Source organism: Lindgomyces ingoldianus, assembly GCF_010093535.1.
Source record: "Lindgomyces ingoldianus strain ATCC 200398 unplaced genomic scaffold BDR25scaffold_32, whole genome shotgun sequence".
NCBI lineage: Eukaryota > Fungi > Ascomycota > Dothideomycetes > Pleosporales > Lindgomycetaceae > Lindgomyces > Lindgomyces ingoldianus.
In genome coordinates this window covers 409582-433906 of record NW_022985193.1, presented here as the reverse complement: position 1 = coordinate 433906, position 24325 = coordinate 409582, and the positions used below count along the sequence as shown (strand labels likewise).

The 24325-nt window shown below is 50.1% G+C and overlaps 8 protein-coding genes across 8 annotated transcripts; 4 read left to right on the top strand and 4 right to left on the bottom strand.

Moving 5' to 3' along the window:
* Positions 1–214: 214 nt before the first annotated feature.
* BDR25DRAFT_75036 (uncharacterized protein) lies at positions 215–1062 on the bottom strand. Its single transcript, XM_033698990.1, has 3 exons — positions 776–1062; positions 431–702; positions 215–376 (listed from the first exon to the last, which is right to left on the bottom strand). The coding sequence occupies exons 1-3, from the start codon at positions 943–945 to the stop codon at positions 273–275; spliced, it is 546 nt and encodes a 181-aa protein (XP_033543625.1). The 5' UTR covers positions 946–1062; the 3' UTR covers positions 215–272.
* Positions 1063–1723: 661 nt separating this feature from the next.
* BDR25DRAFT_345370 (PLP-dependent transferase) lies at positions 1724–3673 on the bottom strand. Its single transcript, XM_033694045.1, has 5 exons — positions 3386–3673; positions 3228–3328; positions 2666–3176; positions 2121–2612; positions 1724–2072 (listed from the first exon to the last, which is right to left on the bottom strand). The coding sequence occupies exons 1-5, from the start codon at positions 3614–3616 to the stop codon at positions 1875–1877; spliced, it is 1533 nt and encodes a 510-aa protein (XP_033543624.1). The 5' UTR covers positions 3617–3673; the 3' UTR covers positions 1724–1874.
* Positions 3674–4456: 783 nt separating this feature from the next.
* On the top strand, positions 4457–5153 carry BDR25DRAFT_376938 (uncharacterized protein; the record flags this gene model as incomplete). Its single annotated transcript, XM_033697474.1, has 2 exons — positions 4457–4521; positions 4859–5153. 2 exons carry the CDS (start codon positions 4457–4459, stop codon positions 5151–5153), a joined length of 360 nt encoding a protein of 119 aa, XP_033543623.1.
* Positions 5154–7663: 2510 nt separating this feature from the next.
* On the bottom strand, positions 7664–13750 carry BDR25DRAFT_74994 (uncharacterized protein). Its single transcript, XM_033698989.1, has 4 exons — positions 13454–13750; positions 13258–13398; positions 8037–13202; positions 7664–7987 (listed from the first exon to the last, which is right to left on the bottom strand). The coding sequence occupies exons 1-4, from the start codon at positions 13606–13608 to the stop codon at positions 7678–7680; spliced, it is 5772 nt and encodes a 1923-aa protein (XP_033543622.1). The 5' UTR covers positions 13609–13750; the 3' UTR covers positions 7664–7677.
* A 1091-nt stretch (positions 13751–14841) lies between these two features.
* Positions 14842–15364, top strand: BDR25DRAFT_74983 (uncharacterized protein). The gene has a single exon (XM_033698988.1). The coding sequence runs from the start codon at positions 14995–14997 to the stop codon at positions 15280–15282; it is 288 nt and encodes a 95-aa protein (XP_033543621.1). The 5' UTR covers positions 14842–14994; the 3' UTR covers positions 15283–15364.
* Positions 15365–16653: 1289 nt separating this feature from the next.
* Positions 16654–18736, top strand: BDR25DRAFT_74965 (uncharacterized protein). Its single transcript, XM_033698987.1, has 4 exons — positions 16654–16716; positions 16771–16796; positions 16850–17611; positions 17664–18736. Exons 2-4 carry the CDS (start codon positions 16775–16777, stop codon positions 18356–18358), a joined length of 1479 nt encoding a protein of 492 aa, XP_033543620.1. The 5' UTR covers positions 16654–16716; positions 16771–16774; the 3' UTR covers positions 18359–18736.
* A 504-nt stretch (positions 18737–19240) lies between these two features.
* Positions 19241–20362, bottom strand: BDR25DRAFT_305984 (NAD(P)-binding protein). The gene is made up of 2 exons (XM_033690532.1): positions 19641–20362; positions 19241–19581 (listed from the first exon to the last, which is right to left on the bottom strand). Exons 1-2 carry the CDS (start codon positions 20230–20232, stop codon positions 19412–19414), a joined length of 762 nt encoding a protein of 253 aa, XP_033543619.1. The 5' UTR covers positions 20233–20362; the 3' UTR covers positions 19241–19411.
* A 571-nt stretch (positions 20363–20933) lies between these two features.
* Positions 20934–24305, top strand: BDR25DRAFT_293196 (developmental protein-like protein fluG). The gene is made up of 2 exons (XM_033688705.1): positions 20934–22396; positions 22622–24305. The coding sequence occupies exons 1-2, from the start codon at positions 21221–21223 to the stop codon at positions 24164–24166; spliced, it is 2721 nt and encodes a 906-aa protein (XP_033543618.1). The 5' UTR covers positions 20934–21220; the 3' UTR covers positions 24167–24305.
* Positions 24306–24325: the final 20 nt, after the last annotated feature.

Genomic DNA, 24325 nt, shown 5'->3' with positions numbered 1-24325 from the left:
GAAAAAGCCACATGATATGTGCCTTGCTAATGCTAAACCCTCCCAAATAACCTCATGCCATTCTCCGATGTCGTCCGTCATGCCCCAGTATCTCGGGTTCATCGAAAGGAACGCCCATACCTATAAACGCCGTTGGTCCCATTCGTACACACCATGAGAGGTGATCATGGCTAACATATCAACCTATACACAAGAAGACATTCATCGTCCGCCTCATTTAATTCGTCTCAAGGGCTCCAGTCTCTATAGAAGAGGCCCAGATCTTTGGTGCCTTAGTCGTATTGATTCTGGTTGACCTGGCTCGCCATAACCATCATCCATACCAGGAAGACGGACCCTATGATCCAGAAGGCGAATAATGCACTCCAACTTTGGCCTACACACCAGATTAGTATGTTTGTCGCCCTTGTTCTCTGAAGAGGAATCGTACAGATACTGTTCTGTTCCAGCCACCCCAGCGTATTCAAACTCGCCCCGTGTTGCCTCTGGTTGTTCACGAATGCATTGCACAGATTGTTGACATTCGGACCAGCAAAAAGCTGTATTGAAGTTCCAATTATCCCCGTTATGAAGAGTACTATCAGGATGAAGGAGAGTAACATCATGATCCCAGGGAGCAGGCGGCGCTGCGCAATGAGAAGGAGTTCGATGAAGATGACGACCATGGTGAGAGCGCCGACTGTGACGCCGTAGGGGAAGATCCTAGAGGGCTTTGTTAGCTTAACGTTCTCTCCTTGGCCGTTGGGGAAGGAGAAAGATGATGAGAGGTACCCACCATGGCGTGTCTCGCTGCATCTGACTCTGGATGATCATGAAGTTTGCAGATATTCCCAGTATCGTCCCGGCCGTTGCCAGCATGATGATGGTCCAAATGTTCAATTGCAAATCTGGCCAGTAGTACTTCTCTCTCACCACCACCGCGGAGCCTACTATTGTGCGCGCCATGTCGAGATTCTTTTAGGGTAATGTATAGGAAGCTTGCAGGATAACGGACAGCCTTGGCTGTCGCGTTCAAGATTGTGCAATGAAGTTCCTCCGCTCTCACATGCGCTTTCAAGAACGTGGTTCGGACTTCAATTCCTCTAGGGAAAGCTGCGCGCGATCACTCCAAGCTGTGCCTCGCAGGAATGGAGCGCCCGAGAAGCTCAGCCTTGGTTGCACCTCGCTTTTCGCCTCCCACTTAATCTAGTCCACACCCAAAGTTCTGCACAGACCCAGCGATAAAGCAGCGGGGCCGGGAAATCGTTTCGAAAATCCCGAGGGGGGTTGGAAGCTTCAATTGTATGCTGCCACGACCGTGGAAGTGGGCGCAAGCGAATGACGTGTGGAGAACGCAAGAACGTGGTGAGAGGCTTGTCGCGGAAGTTTCGGAGGTGGTAGATTTGAGAACTCGACGAAGAAGCAATACGCGACAAAAGGAATGGAAGGTTGAATGGTAAGTTGAGAGAGTGCAGGAGATTCCTGGGCTGTGATGTGATGGGGTGATTAGGTAGTGTTGTTGTGTTCGGACAAGGGAAGGCTCGCCGCAATCACGATGGCTGGGCATACAGGGGGAGGCTGGGAATGATTTCGCTCATCAACCTTGCGACAACTCCTTGCATTAGTGAACATAGAATCCCAGATTAGAGATTTTTGAAATAGAATAGGCCATTCTGGTCCCCAATTCAACTGTTTGCGGCACGAAGAAAGTATTCAACAGGACACCAATACTTAAAGGGCTTCAGGAGGATATTAGTATTAAGCATTAGGAGGTGTTGTCTACAAAGGGAAAATGCCACCCCAAATCTAAAACCCCTCCGGTTGCCTCTGACGGCGCCGTGAACGCCTTCCATGCGCTAATAGTGTAATGATATGAAGCATGCTCCAAAAACAAACTATTTTCGCCTTGTAATAATCTTGGTGATGGCATGCCTTATAATAATGCCAGCTTTCTCAGTCTCTTTCTTCGTCAGACCGGATGTGACGCAGACTTTGAGAGCTGGTTGAGGCTGCCAGCCTTGATCTCGAGGGTTTGTTCCAAGAGCTAGAGGCATATTCTTCAGTCGGGTGATTAAAACGCCATTAGCAACACACTGTTTGTTGTTAGCTTGCTATATGCCCAAGGTATCAAGTGTCCTTACCTCATCCACAATATCCTGAAACAACTGACTTTGATCCTGAAGGGTAAAGTTCTTAGACGCTATGACTTCAGGCTTCAAAACAAGTAACATCATCGGATTGTCCACGGAGCTAGAACATTTAACCCAATCGCTTCGAGGATCCAGCTGTGCTCGCATCGCCTTGATGTTATCTCGTAGGCCGGTTAGTATCTCGGGCTGCTCCTGCAGCATTGATATTGTCTCGCTAGCCGTGGTTGCTAACATCGCAGGCAACGCAGCGGAATAGGTATAAGACGCGGAGGAGATACGTTGGTGCTCAACAACTTCCTCAGTTCCGGCGCAGAATCCACCAGCAGCACAGAGAGGTCCAGATAGGGAGCCAATGATCATATCGACTTCCGTGGCATCCACGTTTTGTGCTTCGGTTACACCGCGTCCAGTTCTGCCAAGCACACCGTATGACCATGTTTCGTCGAGGATGAGTCGGAATTTGAAACGAAGCTTAAGCTCAATCTATAGTCATTAGAATCCTGCTAATGAAGCGGCAGAGCATAAATGCCACTCACAAGCTTAGGCAGGTTGACCACGTCACCCACATTCTCAAACAGACCTTCTGTGATGATGAAGCGCCTGGTTAGGGGTTTCTTCGCCTGCTCTTTGGTGACTCGCTGAAGAACCTTCTCCAAATCTTCCATGTCATTGTGTTCGTACCATCGGACCGTGCTTCGTGAAATCTGAATGCCTTTCCGCACCGCGTAATTCACTGACTTATCGGCCACGATAATGTCGCCACGTTTGGAGAAGGAGGGGATAACACTGGAGATAGTCGAAAATGACTGCGCGTAGACAATACAGGCCGGTGTCCCAAGGTGTGCCGCAACGTCTGCTTCTGTCTTCATGTGCACGTCCTGCGTTCCGTAGAAACCAGGCGGTCCGCATGGTCCCACGCCATATGTCCGAAGCGTCTGTATAGCCTTTTCTTTCAAGCTCTCATTTGCCACGAAATTGTAAAAGTTATAGGATGCCAGGTTCGTTACGGTTCGGCCAGTCGACAGCTTCGACTTTGGTCCCGAAGGCCTACGTATTGGTCAGCAAGTTGGTAGGAACACTTGCGAGCTACCGCCATACCCAACAATGACCGGGCGCTTCTCGTTCTCCAACTGCTCTGATGGTGTAGGTGCAGCTACTAGAGGCTCAGGCGTCCAGTCTTCAACTAACTCATCGATCTCCTATTCACCCCTTTAGTGTGCGCGTGAGCATTGCACAGTAGACACGGAATTCCGTACCTCCTCGGTCAAAGCAACATGCTTCTTCTTCTGCGTTGAGTACGTCGGAGCCAACAAATACCGCACTGCGAAAAGGAAAAGGAAGAGTTCGATTGCAGAACGAACAGGGTCATTTTGGTAACTCGACTTGATATATCTCAGGATGATGGCAGACCCAGGCATCTTGTGAAATTGCACATTGGCGTCGCTAAAGAGGCGCACTATAGTACTCTGTGCTTCATTGAGGTCCATGGTAGATCAGATATGTAAGTTCGCGGGAAAGAAGCCTTCAGACTGGGAAGATTAAAAGGTTTATTTAGGTCACTTTGCGGAGGTCGCGGAGGTCGGTGTAATTTCGGGACGACGGAACAATCACGTGCTTATTCCTTATCATGTGACACGCATCTTTGGCTGCTTATGTAAGATCTAGTGACCCGAGCTGCTATCCGTTGACCTTAAAATTCATTAATCCTCAACTCTGTTTCCCCTTCCTCATAGTATTGGGACTAGGTCGAACAAATGCTGAATGCTGCGCCAAAAGCTAGCTTCCCAGGAGTCAAACATAGTCCTGTGGAAGCTCTTCTTTGTAGACCCAAATTTCCTAAAGGTAAGATTCTTGGGACATAGGGACGCAAAACCTGAACCTCACAAAGGTGGGACTTCGTCCATTCTCCTGTAACTGTGCCAACATGTTCGCGATACCTAGAACGCGATTTGGCCCATCCAATTAGCCAGGGCAGGAGATATTCAGGCATTGCAGTATGATGCCCTATCGTGCATTGAGTTTACCAACATCATTGCTTTGCCGGTATCATCCACTACCTATTCGCCAACACCATATTTAAGTGGAACGCGTCTAGAAGGAAGCTTCAGCGAATTCTTTTCTTACTCAATTCTACACCTTCATCAACAGATGATATAGATGTCTTAGAAACTGCAATCTCCTGATCACAGGTCGAAGCGTCTACCATTCCGCTACTAGTATTGCTGTAGAGTAATGTTCGGAAGTGTACGAAGGACATATTCCTTATATGTCCTTCACTGCAGCACAGCCCCAAGGCTGTACCAGGAGGGTGGCATTGACTAGTCAGCATGTCGCTGAGCTTGGGCAGCGGCACGAGCAAGACCTGCAGCACGGTTAGACTCGAAATTCTGGAGTAAGTATTCATTGCACTTGGAGCCCTCTCGCTGTTATCCTTTCCTCTGCCCGGTATATAAGGGGATTAGATTTATGCTCTCCGGAAAGTTGTAGAGCTAACCAGACCAACTTATGCCAAGTCAAAGTACATCCGCTCTGTCAACACTTCGAAACATCTCGGTGTGGCACTGGCTCAGCCTTGCCCGAGTTGGACGACCCTTGCAACCCATATGGACTTAGGATGTCCTATATCCCTTGGCAAGATGTACTTTACAAACACTTTGAGTTTATCTTTGATTTTATGAACTCTTGTCCGGAAGGAGGGTCTAGGCGAAGGTAATCTGGAAAGTCCAAAGGTTACAATTAGCCTCACACGCTTCACGAACCCCAGCAGGAGGTAGTCGCTGGCTTGATATTCATCTATGGCTTCAACGGCGCCTCGCTGAGTACTTGAGCCAAAATGGAGGTTTGTCTCCTTTTGGGCCACAGGACTGGCTTCCCAAAGACGACGCTTTCCAAGACGTTAGGCTCAACACCTTCGGCCACCTATCAGGCCTGAGCCACAACCCGACTCTCAACGTTACGGGTTTTGTGCGATGTCGACTTGAAGATATTCACGACTTTCCGGGTATCACTCGTGGGGAAGTGTAAATCGGCCTCTCAGTATTTACGATGTGGAAGCTTGGACGCTTTAGGTTCTCATGATCTGTGTTTGCCACAGTATGTGGGGGATCCTCATGCAGAAAGCCTTTATCCTCGGTCACCCAATTCCAAAGTTCAGCTCTTTCGTTCGCAATATTTATGCGCTTCTATTCCTTGCAGCTCGCTATTAAATGGCCGGAGTTGTCGATACACTTAGACCCATCTTGACACTGGTTCCAATATTATATCCTTTTCTCACGGTTATTTCATCAAAATCACCCGTTCTTCAGCAATTAGTGAAGAACTCCTGCGGTATTGCGGCCTTTTCTCCTTTGAGAACAAGCCCATGAACCTTGGCATTGGAATTGGTCTTGTAATTGAGAAACACCGTGCGATATTGAATTTCCCATATGAGAGGAGAAGGGCACTAAATTTTAATCATCGTGAGATTCCTTGATTCTCGAGAGGACCCATCGTATTTAATCATTCGAAACACATTGGGCACCACAATCAAAGGCAAAAGGTGTCTACAAGAATCAGGGAAACGGCAAACGCGATTAAGGTAATTAGGGAATCTCTGGGGGTTTCGGACACGCCAGGCGGTGACGTGACGATATATGACTCTGTCTAGTTGCCGCGGACATGGGAATCGTTCTTACAGAAAGATGGGTTTTTGCAGTGACAGGATGCATCGCTCTCAAGGTTGCTAATACCTTGGGGGCTTTCAGGGCAGGGAATATTGTCTTATCCGCCGGTATCATCAGCTATCTCCGAGAACGTGACCTGGACTGCTGCTTCTTTTTTTGGTGGAAAGGAGACTAGACTTATCTACAATGAGTTCTTTCTTGCGGTCAATGGCGTTGCATATGGCCATATTTCGCCCGAGGACTCTCACCGCTACCACGAACATCGCATGAAATTAGCAGGATACTTCGACCAGCCAGGTGAATCATGTTTTTCTCTGGCGTCGTCAAATATGCATACAATCTTAGTACACGCTTACGCCGACTTCAATTTTAGATCATAGACGCCATTAATGAATTCGGAGGATATTTAGAGCTTACGGCATATCTGGCGAGGGTGCAAGAGCTCTAGTCACTGTGCTTACTTATGACATGGAGAGATCCAGTCTACAAGTATCTGAACAACACTGACCCAAGGATTGAGGTCACGTGAAAAGCCGCCATATAAAATCAAGTCAATCAGGATATTTCTTTATTTCTCAAAGCTAACTAAGAATTTCTGCCTGTACCTGGGTTGCCTAGGCAAGAAGAGATGGCAAACCAATTCCTCAAGTACTCCTGTGGATATAGATGACTTCTACCGAAGGATCGTCCATGTAACAACAAACGCAGGGTTTGGAAAACATCTTACCAGTGCTATCTTAATCTAGAAGACATAGCCCTCCCGGATTCTTTCCACCAACTTCACCACGCGATTAAGTTTGACATTAGTGATACGGATAATGACATGGAAGGGCTCACCAGTGCCTGGTATGGAATTTTGTCTACGCAGACAAGCAGAAGAGAGTTCAATTGTTGGGCTCACAGTATGGGACTTTCTTATCCATAAAAAAGTGGAGCTGGAGTTCGCCACAGATCGTCGAAATGTGCATAAACTTCTAGCGCTCATGTGTTTTAGGGCAACTATTTAGCAATAAGAGGCGAACTCGTCGACCCGGAAAGTTGACATCAAAAACCTGTGTGAGTCCTTTCGTCCTCGGCTCACAAACTTAGAAAACCAACCATTTACCTCCAGCGTAGAATATTTGATGATACGATCACCTATGTAACGGACTGTGCCCATGAGCCCTAGAAAATGTCTTAGATGAAAATCTAACTTAGAAACAATTTTACATGGTCCCAACTTTCAGATATTCCCTAGCACCGTATTGATCCCCGGAGACTGGAGCGCTGGAATAGGGACCGGAACCGATGTGTGATGGAGATGGTCGGATATATCAGAGATATAATCTGGAAAAGTAATCCTGTCTGCCTTTCCGACCTGGTGCTTTCAAACCCGTAGGCAATGCAGATCAACTGCATGATATATATATATCCCTGGTGCTCTGAATAGTTTAGGGATATCTGAACCAGAACGGAATATGTTCTAATCATTGTAGATTGATAGACCATGGTGGAGAGACATACACCGGGACAACCATTGGAGCAGTTGAATGATTTTGTGGAATTTGCCCTTGCATTATGGTAGTAGACCTTGTATTTAATATGCAGTCACTATCTAGCATATTGCCGCCCTAATCCGTCTCCGAACCAGCCATAGTAGTATATGTGTAGGCCGCACTCAAGGCGCAGAAGACAATCAAAAAAAGAGAGGGAAACCGAAGTGCATCTATCCCCCACCCCCAAACACCAAAAACACAAAAGAGACGCAGCAGTCGACGGCTCGAATATTACAATCATTATGGGACCGTGGTCACCAGGCGTCATGCTTGCTTCTGCCATGTTGTACAATGCATGTTCCCCTAAGGCACTAGTCCACTAGGGGTGAATCTCATACCATTATCGCACTTTTAGAAAGCCCTGAAACGAGCGCCACCTGTTGCTGTTGCAACGCTACCACCGTCTCCACCTGGGCAAGGACCATTGACGCAAGTACCTGTGACTTGGCCGCTTGTGTCATTGTTGTTCAGGCCGGTGGGTTGAAGAAGGTCCATCGGAATCGTAGGCAAGGACTTGAGGAACTTGCCAGCAACGATGGGACCAGCGATCAATGCAGCGAAGATGATGAGGATAAGGAAGTAAAGGATGGCATAGCGGATGACCCTTCGCTTTCTAAGTTTCGTCTGCTTGAGGGAATAGATTGGAGGTCGGATTTGACGACTATGAAGGATTAGCATCTGCGATTTGTTGACGGGAGAAAATTACATACCTTGGGCGGAGCCAGAACAACATGACCGAATGGAACTTGTCGACATAGGGGACCAACAATGCCGGTAGCATGAGGAACAGAATTACGTGTCCCAGAATGAAATCGGCAGCGAACATACCGAGCTCGGTGATCTTGCAAAGGAATTCACGGCCAGGCTGGGAAATGGTATGCCAGCCCATGGCGTACCACTTGCCAGTCCACCAGGCGATGTTGGCACTATCAGCCTTGAACTCACGAGTGAGAGCAAGGGAGATGATGAGCTTGTAAAAGAATCGCTGAATGGCCACAACGGCAATCATACCCGACAACGCTTTGGTGAAGCTCCATCCTTCCAGGAAGAACATAACTTCGAAGAACGCAAGGAGCATGACGACGGCCACACCGTGAGCAATCGCAGCGAGGACGGCGCCGAACTTCTTGCAGCACATGCTGAGGATTGGTCCCATGCAGCAGGCCATGCCAAACAGTCCTCCAAGGATACCGGCGTTGACAGCAATGGGGCCAAAAGCAACAAGAGCAACACGAATTAACGAATTCGTTGCTTTGATATCTGGGGAATCTTGCTCTTGCTGAGCGTTCTTCACGCCAGTTTGAGCGTTGATGAAGAGGTACGGGATCAGGGTAATGGCAACTAGGACCAGAGGACCGACGATCTCGCTCATGAAGATATTGCTGAAGTGGGCGCGGGGGACGTCACCAGATAACTTAGACGATGGGTCTCCAAGAGCCTTGCGCTTGTACCCAGTGATACGAGTTCGTGAGAGACGACAGTACCCAATCCAAGACGCGCTGTGAGAGCGTGTATTTCCGCGAGAGAGCCAGCGGAGATATTCCCTGTAGTCGATAAAGAAGTCGTCCCAGGAGAATTGGTGTGGGTTGAACACGAAGGGAGAGATACAGAGAGCCAACAGGGATGCCCAGAAATAGATGAGCCATGGGCCCCAAACGGTCATCGTGGCGAAAAGAAGCATCATCAGAGATCGAGCACCAATATAAATGGAGGGGCCAGCAAATCGAGAGTAGAGAATGCCGAAGGGAATACGCGCAGTTGCAAAGCCACGTCCAGTACCGATATATCGAGCTCCACCATATGACAGATCAGTGTGGAGGGCATTCGCATAAATTTGGCAAACGAACACTTCGAAAAGAGGAGAGAGTGAGGAGAAGTGCTTAGCCAAACGAGTGGCAGCGCGCCAGAAACCGCGTTCGGTCAACTCCTGCACCACGAGAGGCACGAAAGAGATGAAGAAGACGATGAAGATGGAGACAATGCAACGGGCAACCCAATCGAAGACCGGAGTGAGATTGGCACAACCGTTAGGGAAGAGAGGGTCCGTGATCGGTACATCCTTGTTATATCGGCAGAGAATGGTTTCATGCTTCAAGGCGCCAAGGTTGAGGAGAACGAACATGAAGCATTGGACAGACAACATGATGAACAAGTTGTTGATGTGGAATCCAGGATGGGCGTAGTAGAAGGATAGGAAGCGATCCAACGGAAGTTGGGTGCCGAGATAGTAGTACTCCCGAGACAGCATTTGCTCTCCCATACCGGTGCCAATCTTGGTTGTAAAGTTGAGGATAGAGCCAAATCCAAGATCACGACCCTTACCACACTGGTAGTACTCGCAATGCTTTATCCTACCACCACGAATCAGGGCATTCATACCAGCATAGATATCCTCATTAAGATGAAGACCTTTTTGTGCCTTGGAAACACCACCACGAGTAGTCATGAAGATACCGTTGAGGAAATCTGGATGACCGTAGTGCAGTTTGCCGCCGATTTGGGCCAGAGTACGAGCGAACATAGTACCGAATGTTTGTTCCTTTCCAGCAGCGACGTCACCGAGGATACCGATATTTTCAGAGAAAATATATTCACGCGCACCTAGGATAGCGACCGGGTTGAAGTTGGTGTTCGGAATACCAGGAGTGTAGGGTGAGACGTTGTCGGTAGTCATTTCCTCGAATTCGGCCAGGACACTTCGAATCTTTAGACACTCCTCCAAGTAATTGTCCTGATTGGCATCGATGAGTTGGATGTACTCTCCACGATAGAAGATAATGCTGTGGTTCTGGTTGTCTGATTTACCGTCGCCAAGGATGGGGTTACCGGAGAGCTGAATTCGGAATTTAGGTCGACGCATGCCGTTGTCCATGAGCTCAGAGTGCCCGTCAATAAGAGCCGAGTATAGACGAGGCTCTTCGCCTTCGTTAACGGGTGGTTCTTCGTCCAGGTAGGCAATTTGGAGATCCGGATAAGCACGGAGCAAGAATTCGGTGTTTTCGCGCTCCTCCTTCGAGAACTTGGCATAGCGTTGCATTGAAACGCAGATCTTGTACTTGCGTCGAGCCATGCGCTCAAGTTCGCGCTCAAGCTTGTCAGAATTACCTCCAAACATCTGGACGACCTCGGGATTCTCAACACGGTAGAGAAGCTTGATCGCACGGCTGTAGTTCATGAAACCGGAAATTGTACGGTACAGGGTCTGTGATCGAAGAGATGCCCAGATACGAGTTCGTAGAGTGTACTCCGGTGCAGCCGATTTGAACCCAATGCAGTAGAAAGGAAGATCATCGATCTTGCTCTTAGCGGTATCCTTCTCGTTCTTCTCGTAGTCGCCATTGAATTGTGAAGTTTCATCGGCGAGAATTTTGGTATCCTTGACGAAGCAGTCCCACTCATGAGGGTGAAGCTGTTTCAAGTACTCCAGAAGAGTGACACGAGAATATGGCTCATCTTCGCGAATAATCTCGCGGAGAGACAATAGAATCTTTTCGCTATAATGAGGGATTAGAACGGTAAATGTGGGCATGTTATCCACTGGTAGCGGTTCCGGAATTGGCGTTGATAACGATTGAGCAAAGAAGGAGATACGACGTTCAGCTTCACTCTGCGCAGGAAAGAACTCCGTTTTGAAAGAGTGATCTTCCTGAGAGACGAAGAAGGTGGGGGCTCGAAGAGTACGCTTCCCCTCCTGCTCTGAAGGGACCTGGTGGTACAGCAACTTCTGGACATGATCAATGGCAAGAAGATGTTCTCGATACATCGAGATGACGACGGCGTTCCAGATCTGGGAGATCAGCACTTTAGGCTTGTACTTGATCTCCATATCTGTGGTAGCAAGGATCTTGGAATAGATACGCTTGGGTAGCCTGGAGAAAATGTTTCTCCAAGGAGTCCAGATGGACACACCAAGGTAAAACGATCGAGATACCGAAAACAACATGTTGAGGATAATGTACCATAGATACGTGTCCAAGAAGAAAAGGATGAGGTCTGTAAAGAACATGAGTCCAAGGAGAATCTTCGGCTGGTATTGGCATAGGTAAGTCTTAAGGATTGCATCACCGACACAGTCAGGCTTCTTCATGTGTGAGAGGATTCGAATAGGATCCTTCAATGACAGTGTCAAGAAGAAGTAAGACTCAGAAAGCTTGGCGGCGAAGACCATAACCCACAGGCCGTATGACATCCACATGTCATTACCCTTCAGACGAGGGTAACTGGCAGTAAACGTCTGGCTGGCAACGTACTGGCGGGAGTTGCGGGTTAGATAGCTCCCGAAAAGACCACCTAGTGGCATAACCGAGAAGAAGAAGAAGGTAGCGAGAGCGACCAAGAACTGGACCACGCCGAGGATGAGGCAGATTTTGCCCTTCTGATCTTTGCTGACGAAGAAGATGTATACGCTGGGACCGACGTTGACCGCAAAAACCGCTAGGAGGAAAAATAGTCGTTTTGTCAAATGCTGAGCACCAGCCCATTTCCGTGGGACATAAGCCCATTCTGCAAGAGTTGCAAAGATCATGATCAGCGAAGCAATGGTTCCACCCAACGCCACAGCCGACAACGTTGCCGCCTTTTCCGGTGAGTTGTCAAGCTGCTGTTGATAGCCCTTGGTGTAGATGGGAGCCGAGTTATATGAGGTATAGAACCAGAAAGATGTTACGTGGATAACCCAGATTCGGTTGAAGTTGACAAGCATGTGAAACCATGACCGTCGTTCGTAGTACGTCTTGAAAAAGACCTTCTTCCAAACTACGTCCTTCAACTTCGCATATCGCTCGGCGGGAGGAAGATCGACAATCCGGGACTTGTCCTCCATGACAATACGCTCGATGCCCTCGGGGTACCAGAATAATTGGTTGATATCATCGTAGCCAATAATGGACGCATGATCACGCTCACGGCGGACATATTTACCGTCCTGGATTTCATAACCTTGATCGCGGCAGAATTGGTAGAGTGGCGTGATGACGTTGTTGAGGTATGTGAACTCTTCCACAGGCTCCGTCGCGGCTTGACCAGCAGGTGAGTTTAGGTAGTCATCCGCGCATTTGAAGATGAAGCAAAGACATTCGGGTACAAATCGAACCTGATTAGCTTCACCCCAGCAGAGGAGGTAAAGGGCAATTTGGCGGACTCGGTCGTGCTGTGACATCCGGTTCATCCGTGTCTTCCAGCGGTATTCGGCGGCTTCTAGACTGTTGTCACCCTCGTAAGCGTCAAGAGTCTGCTCCTCGTTTCCAGGGTTCTCAGATGCCTTCTTCTTTGCAGCCCGGCGGGCTTTCCGAGTTCTCCGGTTAGCCTTGCCGAGCTTCATGTTGGCAAATCCCACGGCATCATCCAAATCGAGGTGGGCAGCAAAATACCACCGGCGGTAGTTAGCATTTTCGCCTCCAATGTAGTCGGCATGTAGGGACAAGAGGGCCTGGTTCGGGGACATGCGCGATGCCCGTGAGTCTAAAAGCGTCATCAGGTGGTCGTACATATTCCTCATGCTATCTCGCTGGAAACCGAACTTTGCAGTGAGCTCCAGGAAGATGTCCTCGACCTCTTCCTTGGTACAGGGAATCTGGGCGTCGGTCGTCCACGCAGGGTACGGTTCCCGAGATCGTTGACCGGCGGGAAGTGCATTTGTGTAGTCCATACCATAGATAGGCGTGGACGCACCAGATGAGCGGTTGCCGCCATACGAGACCTGGGAAGACGGAGGTCGGTATCCACGATTCATGCCTTCGCCATAGCTGTTGTACCTTTCGTCGCCGCGTCCATAGTAATCCATGTCGGCGGCACGAGCCATGTCTGACCGCATCGTGAAGTCGCTGAAGGTTTCCGAGTCGTCTTCAGAGTCGTGACCGCGGCGTCGGGGTTTCGCGCTGCATACATATTAGTAACTCAATTGGGTACACTGTGGGTAAGATGAGGGCATACCCGTTTTGCCCATACCCGGCCTGGGCACCCCCTTGGTCGTAATATTGATCATTGTAATAGTCGTCTTGGTATTGGCCCTGTTGACCGCCTTCATAATACCCGTCTTGTTGATATTGGCCTTGCTGACCGTCATAATAGGCACTGCAGATTGGTTAGTGTCGGCATGCGATGCTTGCAGTGTTTTGTGTAGACGCACGATTCATCGTAATAAGCATCGCCGTGCTGGTCTCCGTAGGCGTGGCCACCCTGTTGATCGTACTGGGCATACTGATCATCCTGGTAGTAGGAGTCCTGGCCCTGGTGCTGGCCGTAGCCATCATCGTAGTGGCCTCCTTGCGGATGTCCGGACATCGTAGGGAGCAATTAGAGCGCGATGTTGAGACTGCGAGGTGTCGCTGTCAACAAACTGGGATGAGCGGGGGAGGGAGCGGCTGAAACACCAGCGGTTGGAGGCTGCGTACCTCAAACAATGAGCATTAGGTCCAATCGAAGGAGATTAATCGTGTTCCGACAGGCGTAGGGGGAAGTCGGTGGATAATTGTTGCGCGGTCGAGCAGGTTGGTGAACGAGTGTTGACGTGTTTTGGGGCAAGGAGAGAGCGAGCGAGCGAAGGGGCGTCAGGTCACCGGGGAGATGCTAGAGCCTTGGTACACAGCCCGGGCTGCTCGTGCTTGCACGACTTGTCGCTGGTGTTGATGTCAAAATGAGCGGAGTGTTGCAAGGCAAGATGCACTTGTTGCTGTGGACGACAGGACGCGCGGCAAGGTAGCGCTTTCTTGGATCGGCTCTCCGACTGGCAACGCAGTCACTGTGGACGAGACCGGGCCCGACAGGAACGACAGGCGGGAGGTGGGAGGCGAAAGGAACACGAGGTAGAAGAGGGGAGGGTGGAGGGGCTGGGGAGAGAGGTAGAAGTAGGAGGAAACGAGCGTGGAATGAGGAATTGAATCTCGGAGCAGGTCACGAAAAGGGGGCACATTATGAGCGTGCCCTGGACTTCCCCCTTCACCGTGCCAAGACCCAGGTGGAGCTCCTAGCCTGCCGCCTCCGTGATTGGCTGACAGCAATCTACAGCGCCGCTGCCAGGGGATCGCCCTGATGGCGCTGGTTCACAACGGCAGCTCGTCGCCACCGCAGCAGCCTGCTCATTCGCGCTCGCAGCTCGCCGTGAACATCTGCACCAAGAACGTCCACATTCGCTTCACTACTACAAAGTTACTGCTGTCCTGCTCGTTGGGCCGCACGTCACGGGCACCTGCGCGAGCTCTCGCGATGTGGCGAGCACAAACAGACGAGAAAGCAGTTCTAAAAACAGCCTCGAGTGCCCCCCCGCGGCACAAGCCAATTCTGCCCGCCTTCTCACACTCTTTTTTTCAGGAACAATCAGGCCGGGCCCATGGGATCTCTTTTGGCGACATCGATATTGGCTGACAGCGTGGAGAAAAACCTGTTGACAACGTGTGTTTCTAATGCTTCCCCGCTTGTCCGCCTCGCTGGTTGCTGCTGGTGCTATGCGCTGGTGCAACTTTTCCATGGACAATGTCGCCCCTCGAGAGCTCAACGTCACGATTGCGAGTGATCTGGCACACCGCCCGGCCGAGATTGGCTGCCGGGTGATGTGGACAGGCGATCAAACCAACACCATTGTAAATCAGGAATTCGCTTGTCGGGAAGCCTGTTGTCCGGCATGAGAAATTCGCTGTGGCTGGGTCCCTGCAACTTCACAGAAGTGCCAGCATGTCCGCCGTTTCGATAACGATAAGTGGTTTATCGGTGATGGCGGTGGCGCCGTCTCCCGGCCTGTCAAGGATCCATGCCGAACGGTCCTGTGCAAAGGGGCTTGCAAAAGGCTCCAGAGCCTCAACAATTCAGCTGCGGAGACACCGGCCCAGCGTCTGTGTGCGACGCAGGCGGCCAATGGCCCTGTTCAAATTGCACTGCACCTCCTCGCGACGCCGAGAGCCCGCGAAAGTTTCGTTGCTGCACAAACTTCTTCCCGGCAAGGCTGCAATCGATTTCCCCTGAGCCACGCATCGGGCGATAGATTAAATTGCGCCTAACGGTGTCGCGGATGACGAAAGTGACAAGCGCTGTCAAGCAGGCCCGGGGAGGGATCCGAAGTAATATTAGATTTCCTTGATTCCAGATATCATTCAACAAGCTCCTCCGCGGTTACAGATAGCGGGAGACTAAGGAATGTCCTGCCAGTGGTGAAAGCTCCTTTGTATTTCTAGCGATCCAAACATGTCAGAAATGCACAACTCCTGCAAGCCATGAAATGAATCGAGTTTCTTTTTCCTTGTACCTAGGCCAACGTGATATTTGTAAGGATTGTCGTACGCGGCCTCGAAGCCAAACCGGCATCGTGTTGGAGCTTCACTCCAGTGGGAATACCTCCAAGGGCTCACTCCCATTCACGAATCACGATCTTCTGCGACCCCATTGGTCCTTGTTATCACCAGAGTGACCTAGCCTCACAGTAAAATTACGATTCAAGGCTCGCACATGTAAAGGTATCATGTATCGACGTGGAGGGTGCACAGAAGTACAACAACACGTGCGTAAACTCCTCAAAGGGATCGAAGACCTATCGAAAGTAGATAATTTTAGAACCGCGGGATCTTTTGACACACAATGCGGCGCAAACAGGGCACTAGAAACGCGGACATGCCCTGAGGCAGTTCTCCACTGGGCAACGGCGGTGCCGTCGGATGTTGAAAGGCAAACCAACCGCCTAGCCAATTTCGGCTTGCCCTCACAAATGCTCGACGCAAACATGCAGTAAAACTAGGTTACGGCAAAGGATATCTGCAGCACTGGTGAGCCATTCCAAGGGATCGTCTTAATTCTCAGCAGCTGCATCAAATGTCTGGCTAACCCGTGTTGGCCGCCGGTGGATCTGCTGCTTCGTAAGTGTCTTGCTATGATCTGCCCGTTTCGGGCTGAGTCCCCCTGAAATGTCGCCGCGTGCCTCCGGCCTTCTTGGAGAGCTTGCTCCCTCTCACCACCAACTCGAGCCTCACAACTGTTTCTTTGGGTGAATTATTCTGTTTCTTTGCTCTCGCTCCAGTAGAACCTCTTAATTTATTGTTGCACCATTCACACACTCTTTACGTCATACCTTACTCTTTCGTTTGCGCAGTTCCAACACACTCGCAACCTCTAACCTCCTGAAACCCAACTCAACTGCCACTGTTCAAGAAATCACCACAGGCTTTGCCCTCGTCGCCAACCTTCGCCAGTCTTCTTCGCCTCTCTTGATTTCTCTGGCCAGGAATCATCAGTATGAAGGGCATCGCTATCGCAGCGGCCGCGACGGCGTTCTTCGTGTCCACCGCGTCGGCAGCCATCGACCCTATTGTTATTAAGGTGAATCTCCGACCTCACTACGTGCAGCCCGTCCATTACTGACGGCCTTTAGGGCTCGAAATTCTTCTACAAAACCAATGGCACCCAATTGTAAGCCTTGCTCTTCCAATCCATCCCACAGATCAACGAACTAACCATTTGCAGCTTCATGAAGGGTATCGCATACCAACGTATGCCTCTCGCTTCCTTCCCTCACCACCCAGTTGTCGCTAACATGAAGCAGAGGGCGTTAGCACAAACACGTCGCAGACCGAGAATGTCGACTACACTGATCCTCTCGCCGATACCACGTCTTGCAAGCGTGACATTCCCTTCCTCCAAAAGCTCAACACCAATACCATTCGTGTATACGCCCTCGACCCCACTAAAAACCACGACACATGTATGAACGCGCTTGCTGATGCTGGCATCTATGTCATTGCCGACCTGTCTCAGCCAGGAGAGTCGATCAATCGAGACGATGCTGCATGGACCACCACACTCTACGCGCGATATACCAGCGTAGTTGATGTAATGGCCAAGTATGACAACACGCTTGGCTTCTTTGCCGGTAACGAGGTTTCCAACCAGCCTAACAACACCAACGCCAGCGCTTTCGTCAAGGCCGCCGTTCGTGACATGAAGTCGTACATTAAGTCCAAGAACTACCGCACGATTGGTGTTGGTTATGCCACCAACGATGATGCCAGTATCCGTGAGAACTTGGCCAACTACTTTGACTGCGGGGATGCTTCGGACGCCATTGATTTCTGGGGCTACAATATCTATTCCTGGTGTGGTGACTCCTCCTTCACCAAGTCTGGTTTCGATGTCCGTACCAAGGAGTTCCAGAACTACAACGTCCCCGTCTTCTTCGCCGAGTATGGCTGCAACACTCCCCGTCCTCGCAAGTTCACTGAAGTCGGCGCCCTATATGGCAATCAAATGACGGGCGTCTGGTCTGGAGGCATTGTGTACATGTATTTTGAGGAGGAGAATAAGTTCGGTAGGCTGACAAAGATTTCCACGTTGTCGATCTCATTACTAACAACTTGAAGGTCTCGTGAGCGTTGACGGAAGCAACGTTAAAACCCTCGACGACTTCAACAACCTTTCCAGCCAGATCGCCAAGGTGACCCCCAGCGGTGCTAAGATGGCGGACTACAACCCGACTAATACTGCTGGTGCTTCATGCCCTGCAGTCAACTCCGACTGGGCTGCCAAGGCTACCCCCCTACCTCCAGTCGTAAATGCCCGCGCTTGCTCTTGCATGATGGACAGCCTTAGCTGTGTTGTCGCCAGCAATGTTAACGAGAAGGACTACGGCGACCTCTTCGGAACGGTTTGCGGTTATAGCAGCGGCAAGTTCTGTGGGGGAATCCAGAAGAACGCCACCACCGGCAACTACGGAGCCTACGGCATGTGCAACTCCACCGAGCAGTTAGGTTTTGCTCTCAATCAATATGCTCTTGCCAATCCTAGCGGTGGCTGCGATTTCAAGGGCTCCGCTGTCACTAAGCAAGCCGTGAAGACCCAGGCTTCGGACTGCAAGGCTCTCATGTCCCAGGCTGGCTCGGCTGGAACGGGCACCGTCACCTCTGCCCCCACCGGAACTGGTGCCGCAGCCACGGGCGCCAAGTCTTCAGGCGCGGGCGTTGCTCTCACCGTCCCGACAATGGAAACTGGCCTCCTTCAACTTGGTGTCTATGTCCTCGGTGCAGCATTTTCCGGCATGGCCATGATCCTATTGTGAAAAAGTTTGACCTTTGGAGAGGATGTGGTAGGGGTGATTTCATGCATGAGCGGGGTTTTTTTTTTGGGGGACAACCGGTTACGCGGTCACCTGTACACAGAAATGCGATTGTATTGTTTTACCAACTTGTGAGGGCTACTCCATTCTGCAACTTTGATGGGTTAGATTTCTCGTTTGTGTCTTATGTGGAGGCCGAAGAGACGATAGCCTTGAAACAAATGCATTTAATGCCCCTTTTGGTCTTAAGTGGCGGAAGAGAGACGTCAGCTCGGCTCCGTAAAACACAGAGACTTGACTTGGCGGTTCTTTCTTCCGGTTAGTTTTCACGGTAGCAAGATTAGCGCCACACTAATGCTAAACATTATCTGGTTTCTTTAGTTAATGTTGTGCTGGTTTTGTTCCAACTTCGAGTATGTGAACTGGCGTGGGGTATGTACTGCCTCATCAAACATATGGGAGCTTGCACACTGTACCCGCATGCTCCTACCACCGTTGTTGGACATATCTAAGACGCCAATTGGCGTTCGGGGCTTATTGCGGCGGACAGGTCAGGTAGAGTTGGGGCTGTGACACTTGATGGCAACAGCCACAGGTCGTGTTGCTGCAGGTACGGGGATCTCGGCTCACAGGGTTGTGCTTGAGGATTTGGGCGGAGTGTGTTCCAGACAAAAGCGTCCGGTCGTATGCTGACTGGTTGCTCTGTTGACAAGGGCATACGGACTCGCCTGTGCTGGAACGGAGATTGTATTCTTGAGGGTTAGATTGAATCAAAGGCATGGGACATCGTCAGAAGCATTGAAGCAGAAATGAGAATGATTGTGTATTGGAATCCGGAGATATCTTCCTTCCATGCTACCTGTCCCACCCAATAGCCATATCCAGCCCCCCGCCATATCACATAAAGGAATTCAATTTCCATCCACAGGTCGTTATTAGGATGTCGAAGACCCCAACCTCAGAACATCGTACTAAACCTATTGAAACCTAAACTCCTAGAATCGCCAAAGGCATACTGCGCCTGAGTCGCCCATGCAAGGTGGGAAAAAAATGCATTTACCATGGAAGCTGAAGTGGCGTTGGAAGCGAGTCTAGAGGACCGAGTACAGCTTCGGCAGTCTTAATGTCTGCGGCTCCACGGACAGCCCAGAATTCGCCGGTCTTGGACATGTCGAAGGTTTCGAGCCAGTCGCGGAGTGCGGTCGCTGCTTCGTCGGGTTTGACAGCTATGGAAATTGTTAGAAAAAGAAGCTCGTATTTAAGGCATGGAAATAGTTGAATGTACCGTGCTTGTCTCCGCTGTGCTCGAAGAAGCCCTCCTTATTTTCTTTCCGGAGATACCCAGTGTGCACAATAGCAACCGGGATGTCTTTCGGCTTCAAATCAATACTTAACAGCTTCCCGACCATGTTAAGTGCAGCTTTGCTACCATGCCCCCCATAATTGCCTCCCCCGCCACTCTCGTGTCGCAAAGCAATACTCCCATTCTCCGATCCCACCAAAACAACTCTACTATTCTTTTTTAATATTTCTGCGTGCACAAGATGTTGGACCAAGAAAACCGGTCCAATTGCAACGGTCTTGTACATGGCGACTTCCTTGTCATAATGCAGGCCGTCGAAAGTCTCGCTCGCGAAGTACGTGGCGCAGATGACAAGGAGATCAATTTTGGTTTCTTCTTCCCAATGCGCGGCGATTCGACGGCCGGCTCCTTCGTGCGAAACGTCGACGTTGGCGATCCAGTGGATGCCGTGCGATGGTGTTTGAGGAATAGAATATCTGGCAGTGGCATAGACAGTCATGCCCTTTTTGGCGTACTGGATCGCCAGAGAGTGCCCCAGGCCTCGCGTGGCGCCTACGATTAGGATGTTTCTCATGATGTTTGCTGTTTGCTTTTATTCGGGCGGGTGCAGTTGATAGGTGAGAGAAAAAAAATAGATGAGAGGTGCGTTTGATGGTGACTTGTCGTGCGGCGAGTCGCGAGTTATAAAATCAATTATTGTGAGAACCCGATCGAGTTGATCTTGGAGATAGAGAGATGTTCAAGCAGAACTTGCGGCATACTTATAATGCTTGGTCCAGTGTTTGCGCACTTTCTACATCGATCGTACGACTTTTTATTTACGCAGTGATGCACACTGGCTTCCGAACAGGTGATCATCACTCCCAACTTCGACAAGCTGCAGGAAGGCGAGCTCCACCACAGATGAGCTGAGATGGCGGTGCGGATGACTGGGCGACTCTCGTGATCTATGCTCACACGATGATATACTGTATGCGGATGATGATGAAGAAAAAGAACAATACAGCATCTAGACACGGATGGCGCTTATCGTGATGTGTGATGATAAAGCACGACGGCTTACTTGGGTGATCCTTGAATTCTATAGTCCACGGCTGCTTCATCGCCCGAACTATTTCCATGCATTAACGGAGATTGTTAGTGTCTTCAACAATATAGATTTTCGAGAGATGAGGTCGATGTTAATATTGGATGGAGTTTTGGCGTGACTAATAGCACCATTGACTTTCATTAGCTAAGAGGGCTTGGTAGGGCTTAGCGCTGAAGCTTATCGATTCGGTCTCGTGCACTGTACCTCCTCATATCAGCCTGAGGAACGAACAGGTTCCTAACCTACCGACTCTGATATCGGATACCTCCTTTAGGACGTAGGGTTGCGATAGCAGTTCCCTGGCCACACTTTGATTAGCGATATTATCCAGGGCTGCTTGTCCGAGCCTTTGCCGGAATCTACGTCATTTGGTCTCTTATGCTACCCCATTCTCACTTCCAAGATAAACCTCTAATATTCGTGCTCGACCACTTTGGGCAGTTTAGGACCTACTGCTTGACCTCGTCTCCAGATGGCTTCACTAGACTCTCACGAGATAGTCTCACCTCCTCCCCAGCCTAAACCTACTATCGAACAGCTTCGACATGTCGTAAACAATTACCCAATAATCGACAATCACGCTCACAACCTCCTTCTCCCAACTCATATAGATACAGTTCCTTTCGAGTCAATTACTTCCGAGGCCCAGGGAAGAGCCTTAAGAGATACATTCAAAGGCCTCGCTCACCTTCGAGCAGCACGGCAGCTTCGGCAATTGTATGAATGTCCGGATGATGCCGACTGGGAAGAAGTACTCGAGCAGCGAACCGAATGGCTTCGAACTAGTCCAGAAAAGCTGGTTCAAAGATGCTTTCAGGGCACGTATGCCTTATTAATGGACGATGGATTTGGCGAAACCGAAGAAGTGCACCCGTACAGCTGGCATGACCGATATACTCAGGCCCCAACCAAGCGCATTATCCGGATTGAGACTGTCGCCGAAAGGCTTATGGAAAGTATTCTCAGAGGCGCATCAGAGATCGATCTTGAGGAAGCAAATTATTTGACGGACATCTGGGTTACATTTACCGAGGAGTTTGAACGAGAGATCCAAGAGAACATCCAGGACTCCAATGTAGCGGGATTCAAGTCCATAATCTGCTACAGAACCGGACTTGATGTTGAACCCGATTACGAACAAGCGGCGCGGGACGTAGGCACTCCATTTGAGCGGTACGTGGAGCGCTCTGTTCGGAAACGGAAATTCAGGATCAAGCGGAAAGCTCTCAACGATTACTTGGTCTTGAGAACGCTGGAGATTCTCTCAGAGCGGCTTCCACGCGACGCTGCATTCTCCAAACCAATACAATTTCACACCGGGCTGGGCGATAACGACATCAGTCTCTTACAGTCCAATCCAGCGTACCTCCAACCATTGATTGAGAATTACTCTCGGGTGCCGTTTGTCTTGCTTCATTCAGCTTACCCTTATACTCGAGAAGCTGGGTATCTTGCCACCGTATACAAACATGTCTATCTAGACGTAGGCGAAGTCTTCCCTATGGTCAGCAGAGACGGCCAGATGGCAATACTACGACATTGTCTGGAATTGGTGCCTGGTAGTAAGCTTTTGTACTCGACTGACGGACACTACTTTCCGGAGACGTACTGGCTCGCGAACAAGCAATTCAGGGAGGTGTGGTTAGACGTAAGTTTCTCTGATCCTTCGCATTTCGACTAAGTCAATGTTTATATTCCTTCCCATGAGCTTTGACTGCATTCATCTACATACCCTTTAACTCATGCGAACCCTCCTACGTTTACCTGCATGATTGTGAGAGACGTTGTATGGCCAATTTCCATTGTTCTGTCTATGTTTGGCAGATTAACTAGCAAGATTTCAAGTGCTTTGTTCGCTAACTGTTCATGGCAGCTTCTCGTCGAATATGTAACAAAGGAAGACATCACCCCGCACCAAGCCATTGCCCTCTCAAAAGACATTCTCTTCAATAACTCGAACAACGTCTACGCCCTAAATTACCAAGTAGACTTCAAAGATATGAGTGAGATTGCCCCTAAATCTCTGGCCTGGCATCCTCCTCAAGCTGATTCATCGTATCAGCCCCCTCTGTTCCCTCCACCACCCAAAGCGCCCCAAGTCTATGATGTCAGGGTTTTTGATGAGTTCTTAAAGCTTAATCCTGGGGTCAAGTTCGTGTATGTTGAGTGGTTGGATTTTATGGCCACTATCCGAGCGAGGGTTATTCCCATTAAGGAGTTTGGAAGGATGATAAGAGCTGGGGAGAGGGTTGGAATTTCGCAAGGGAATACAGGCACTCTTCAAAACGACTGTATCACACCAGTCGTTAACCCAGTCGGACAGATATATGTTGAGCCGGATTTAAGGACACTGCGGCGAACCCATAAGAAGGACCCTCTCCCTTCCGCTACAGTCCTTTGCTTCTGGCGAGACGACTCCGGGAAGCCTATTCGCCAATGTCCCCGAGGAAATCTCGAAACACTCATCAACGACCTACAATTTAACCACGGTACCACTCTCCTCTTCGGCTTCGAAATCGAAGTTACTTTCCTCTCCCGTAACCCCGATAACAAAGACAATCCCTATACTCCCCTCACTCAAACCCACGCTTGGGGGACCTTAACACCGGAGCAGTGGCTGCAACTCCCACTCCTCGCTGAGATCGCGACAAGCCTCGAAGAAATCGGCATCGACATTCAACAGTTTCACGCCGAATCCGGCGCCGGGCAATATGAATTCGTGTTACCACCCCTCCCACCACTCTTCGCCGTCGACACTCTGATCCAAGCTAGACAAGTCGTTGCACAAATAGCAGCAACACATAATCTCCGAGCTACACTCCATCCCCAACCATTCCCCGGCATTGGGACAGCCGCTCACGCACACATCTCACTAAACCCGCCCGAAGAAGACCTCCAGTTTTTCGTCGGGGGCGTCCTCAAACACCTCCCCGCTATCTGCGCCTTCACTATGCCCGAATCCGCTAGCTATGGCCGCGTTGTGGACGACCACTGGACCGGCGGAACGTGGGTAGCATGGGGCACGCAGAACCGTGAGACACCACTGCGGCGCGTGAAAGATGGGCGCTGGGAAATCCGATGCTTGGATGGCTTGGCGAACATGTATCTCGCGCTGGGTGCGGTCCTCGCTGCAGGCCTACTTGGGTTGAAAGAAGGTGGGCTAGAGTTTCCGGCAAAAGATATCCCAGTCAATCCGTCGACGCTGTCGGCGGAGCAGAGGATTCCGTACGGAATTGTGGAGAAGATGCCGTTGGGGGTGGACGAGGCGTTGGAGCGGCTGGAGAAGGATGATGTTTTGCGAGAGATGCTGGCGGAGGGTTTGGTGAAGGATTTTGTGGCGATGAAGAGGAGTGAGCAGAAGATGTTGGGGGAGATGGAGGATGGGGAGAAGACGGTATGGTTGATTGAGAGGTATTGAGTGCCTTCAACGACTTGGGAGAGGGTGTACGGGAAAGAATAGGGAGCTTTTTGTCCTGCTTCGGTTGGGGCAACTACGTGGCCTATTAACTGCCTCCATGGTAATGTATCCTTGATGCTATGATGAATTATGAATGATGAAATACAATTATATCTTTCC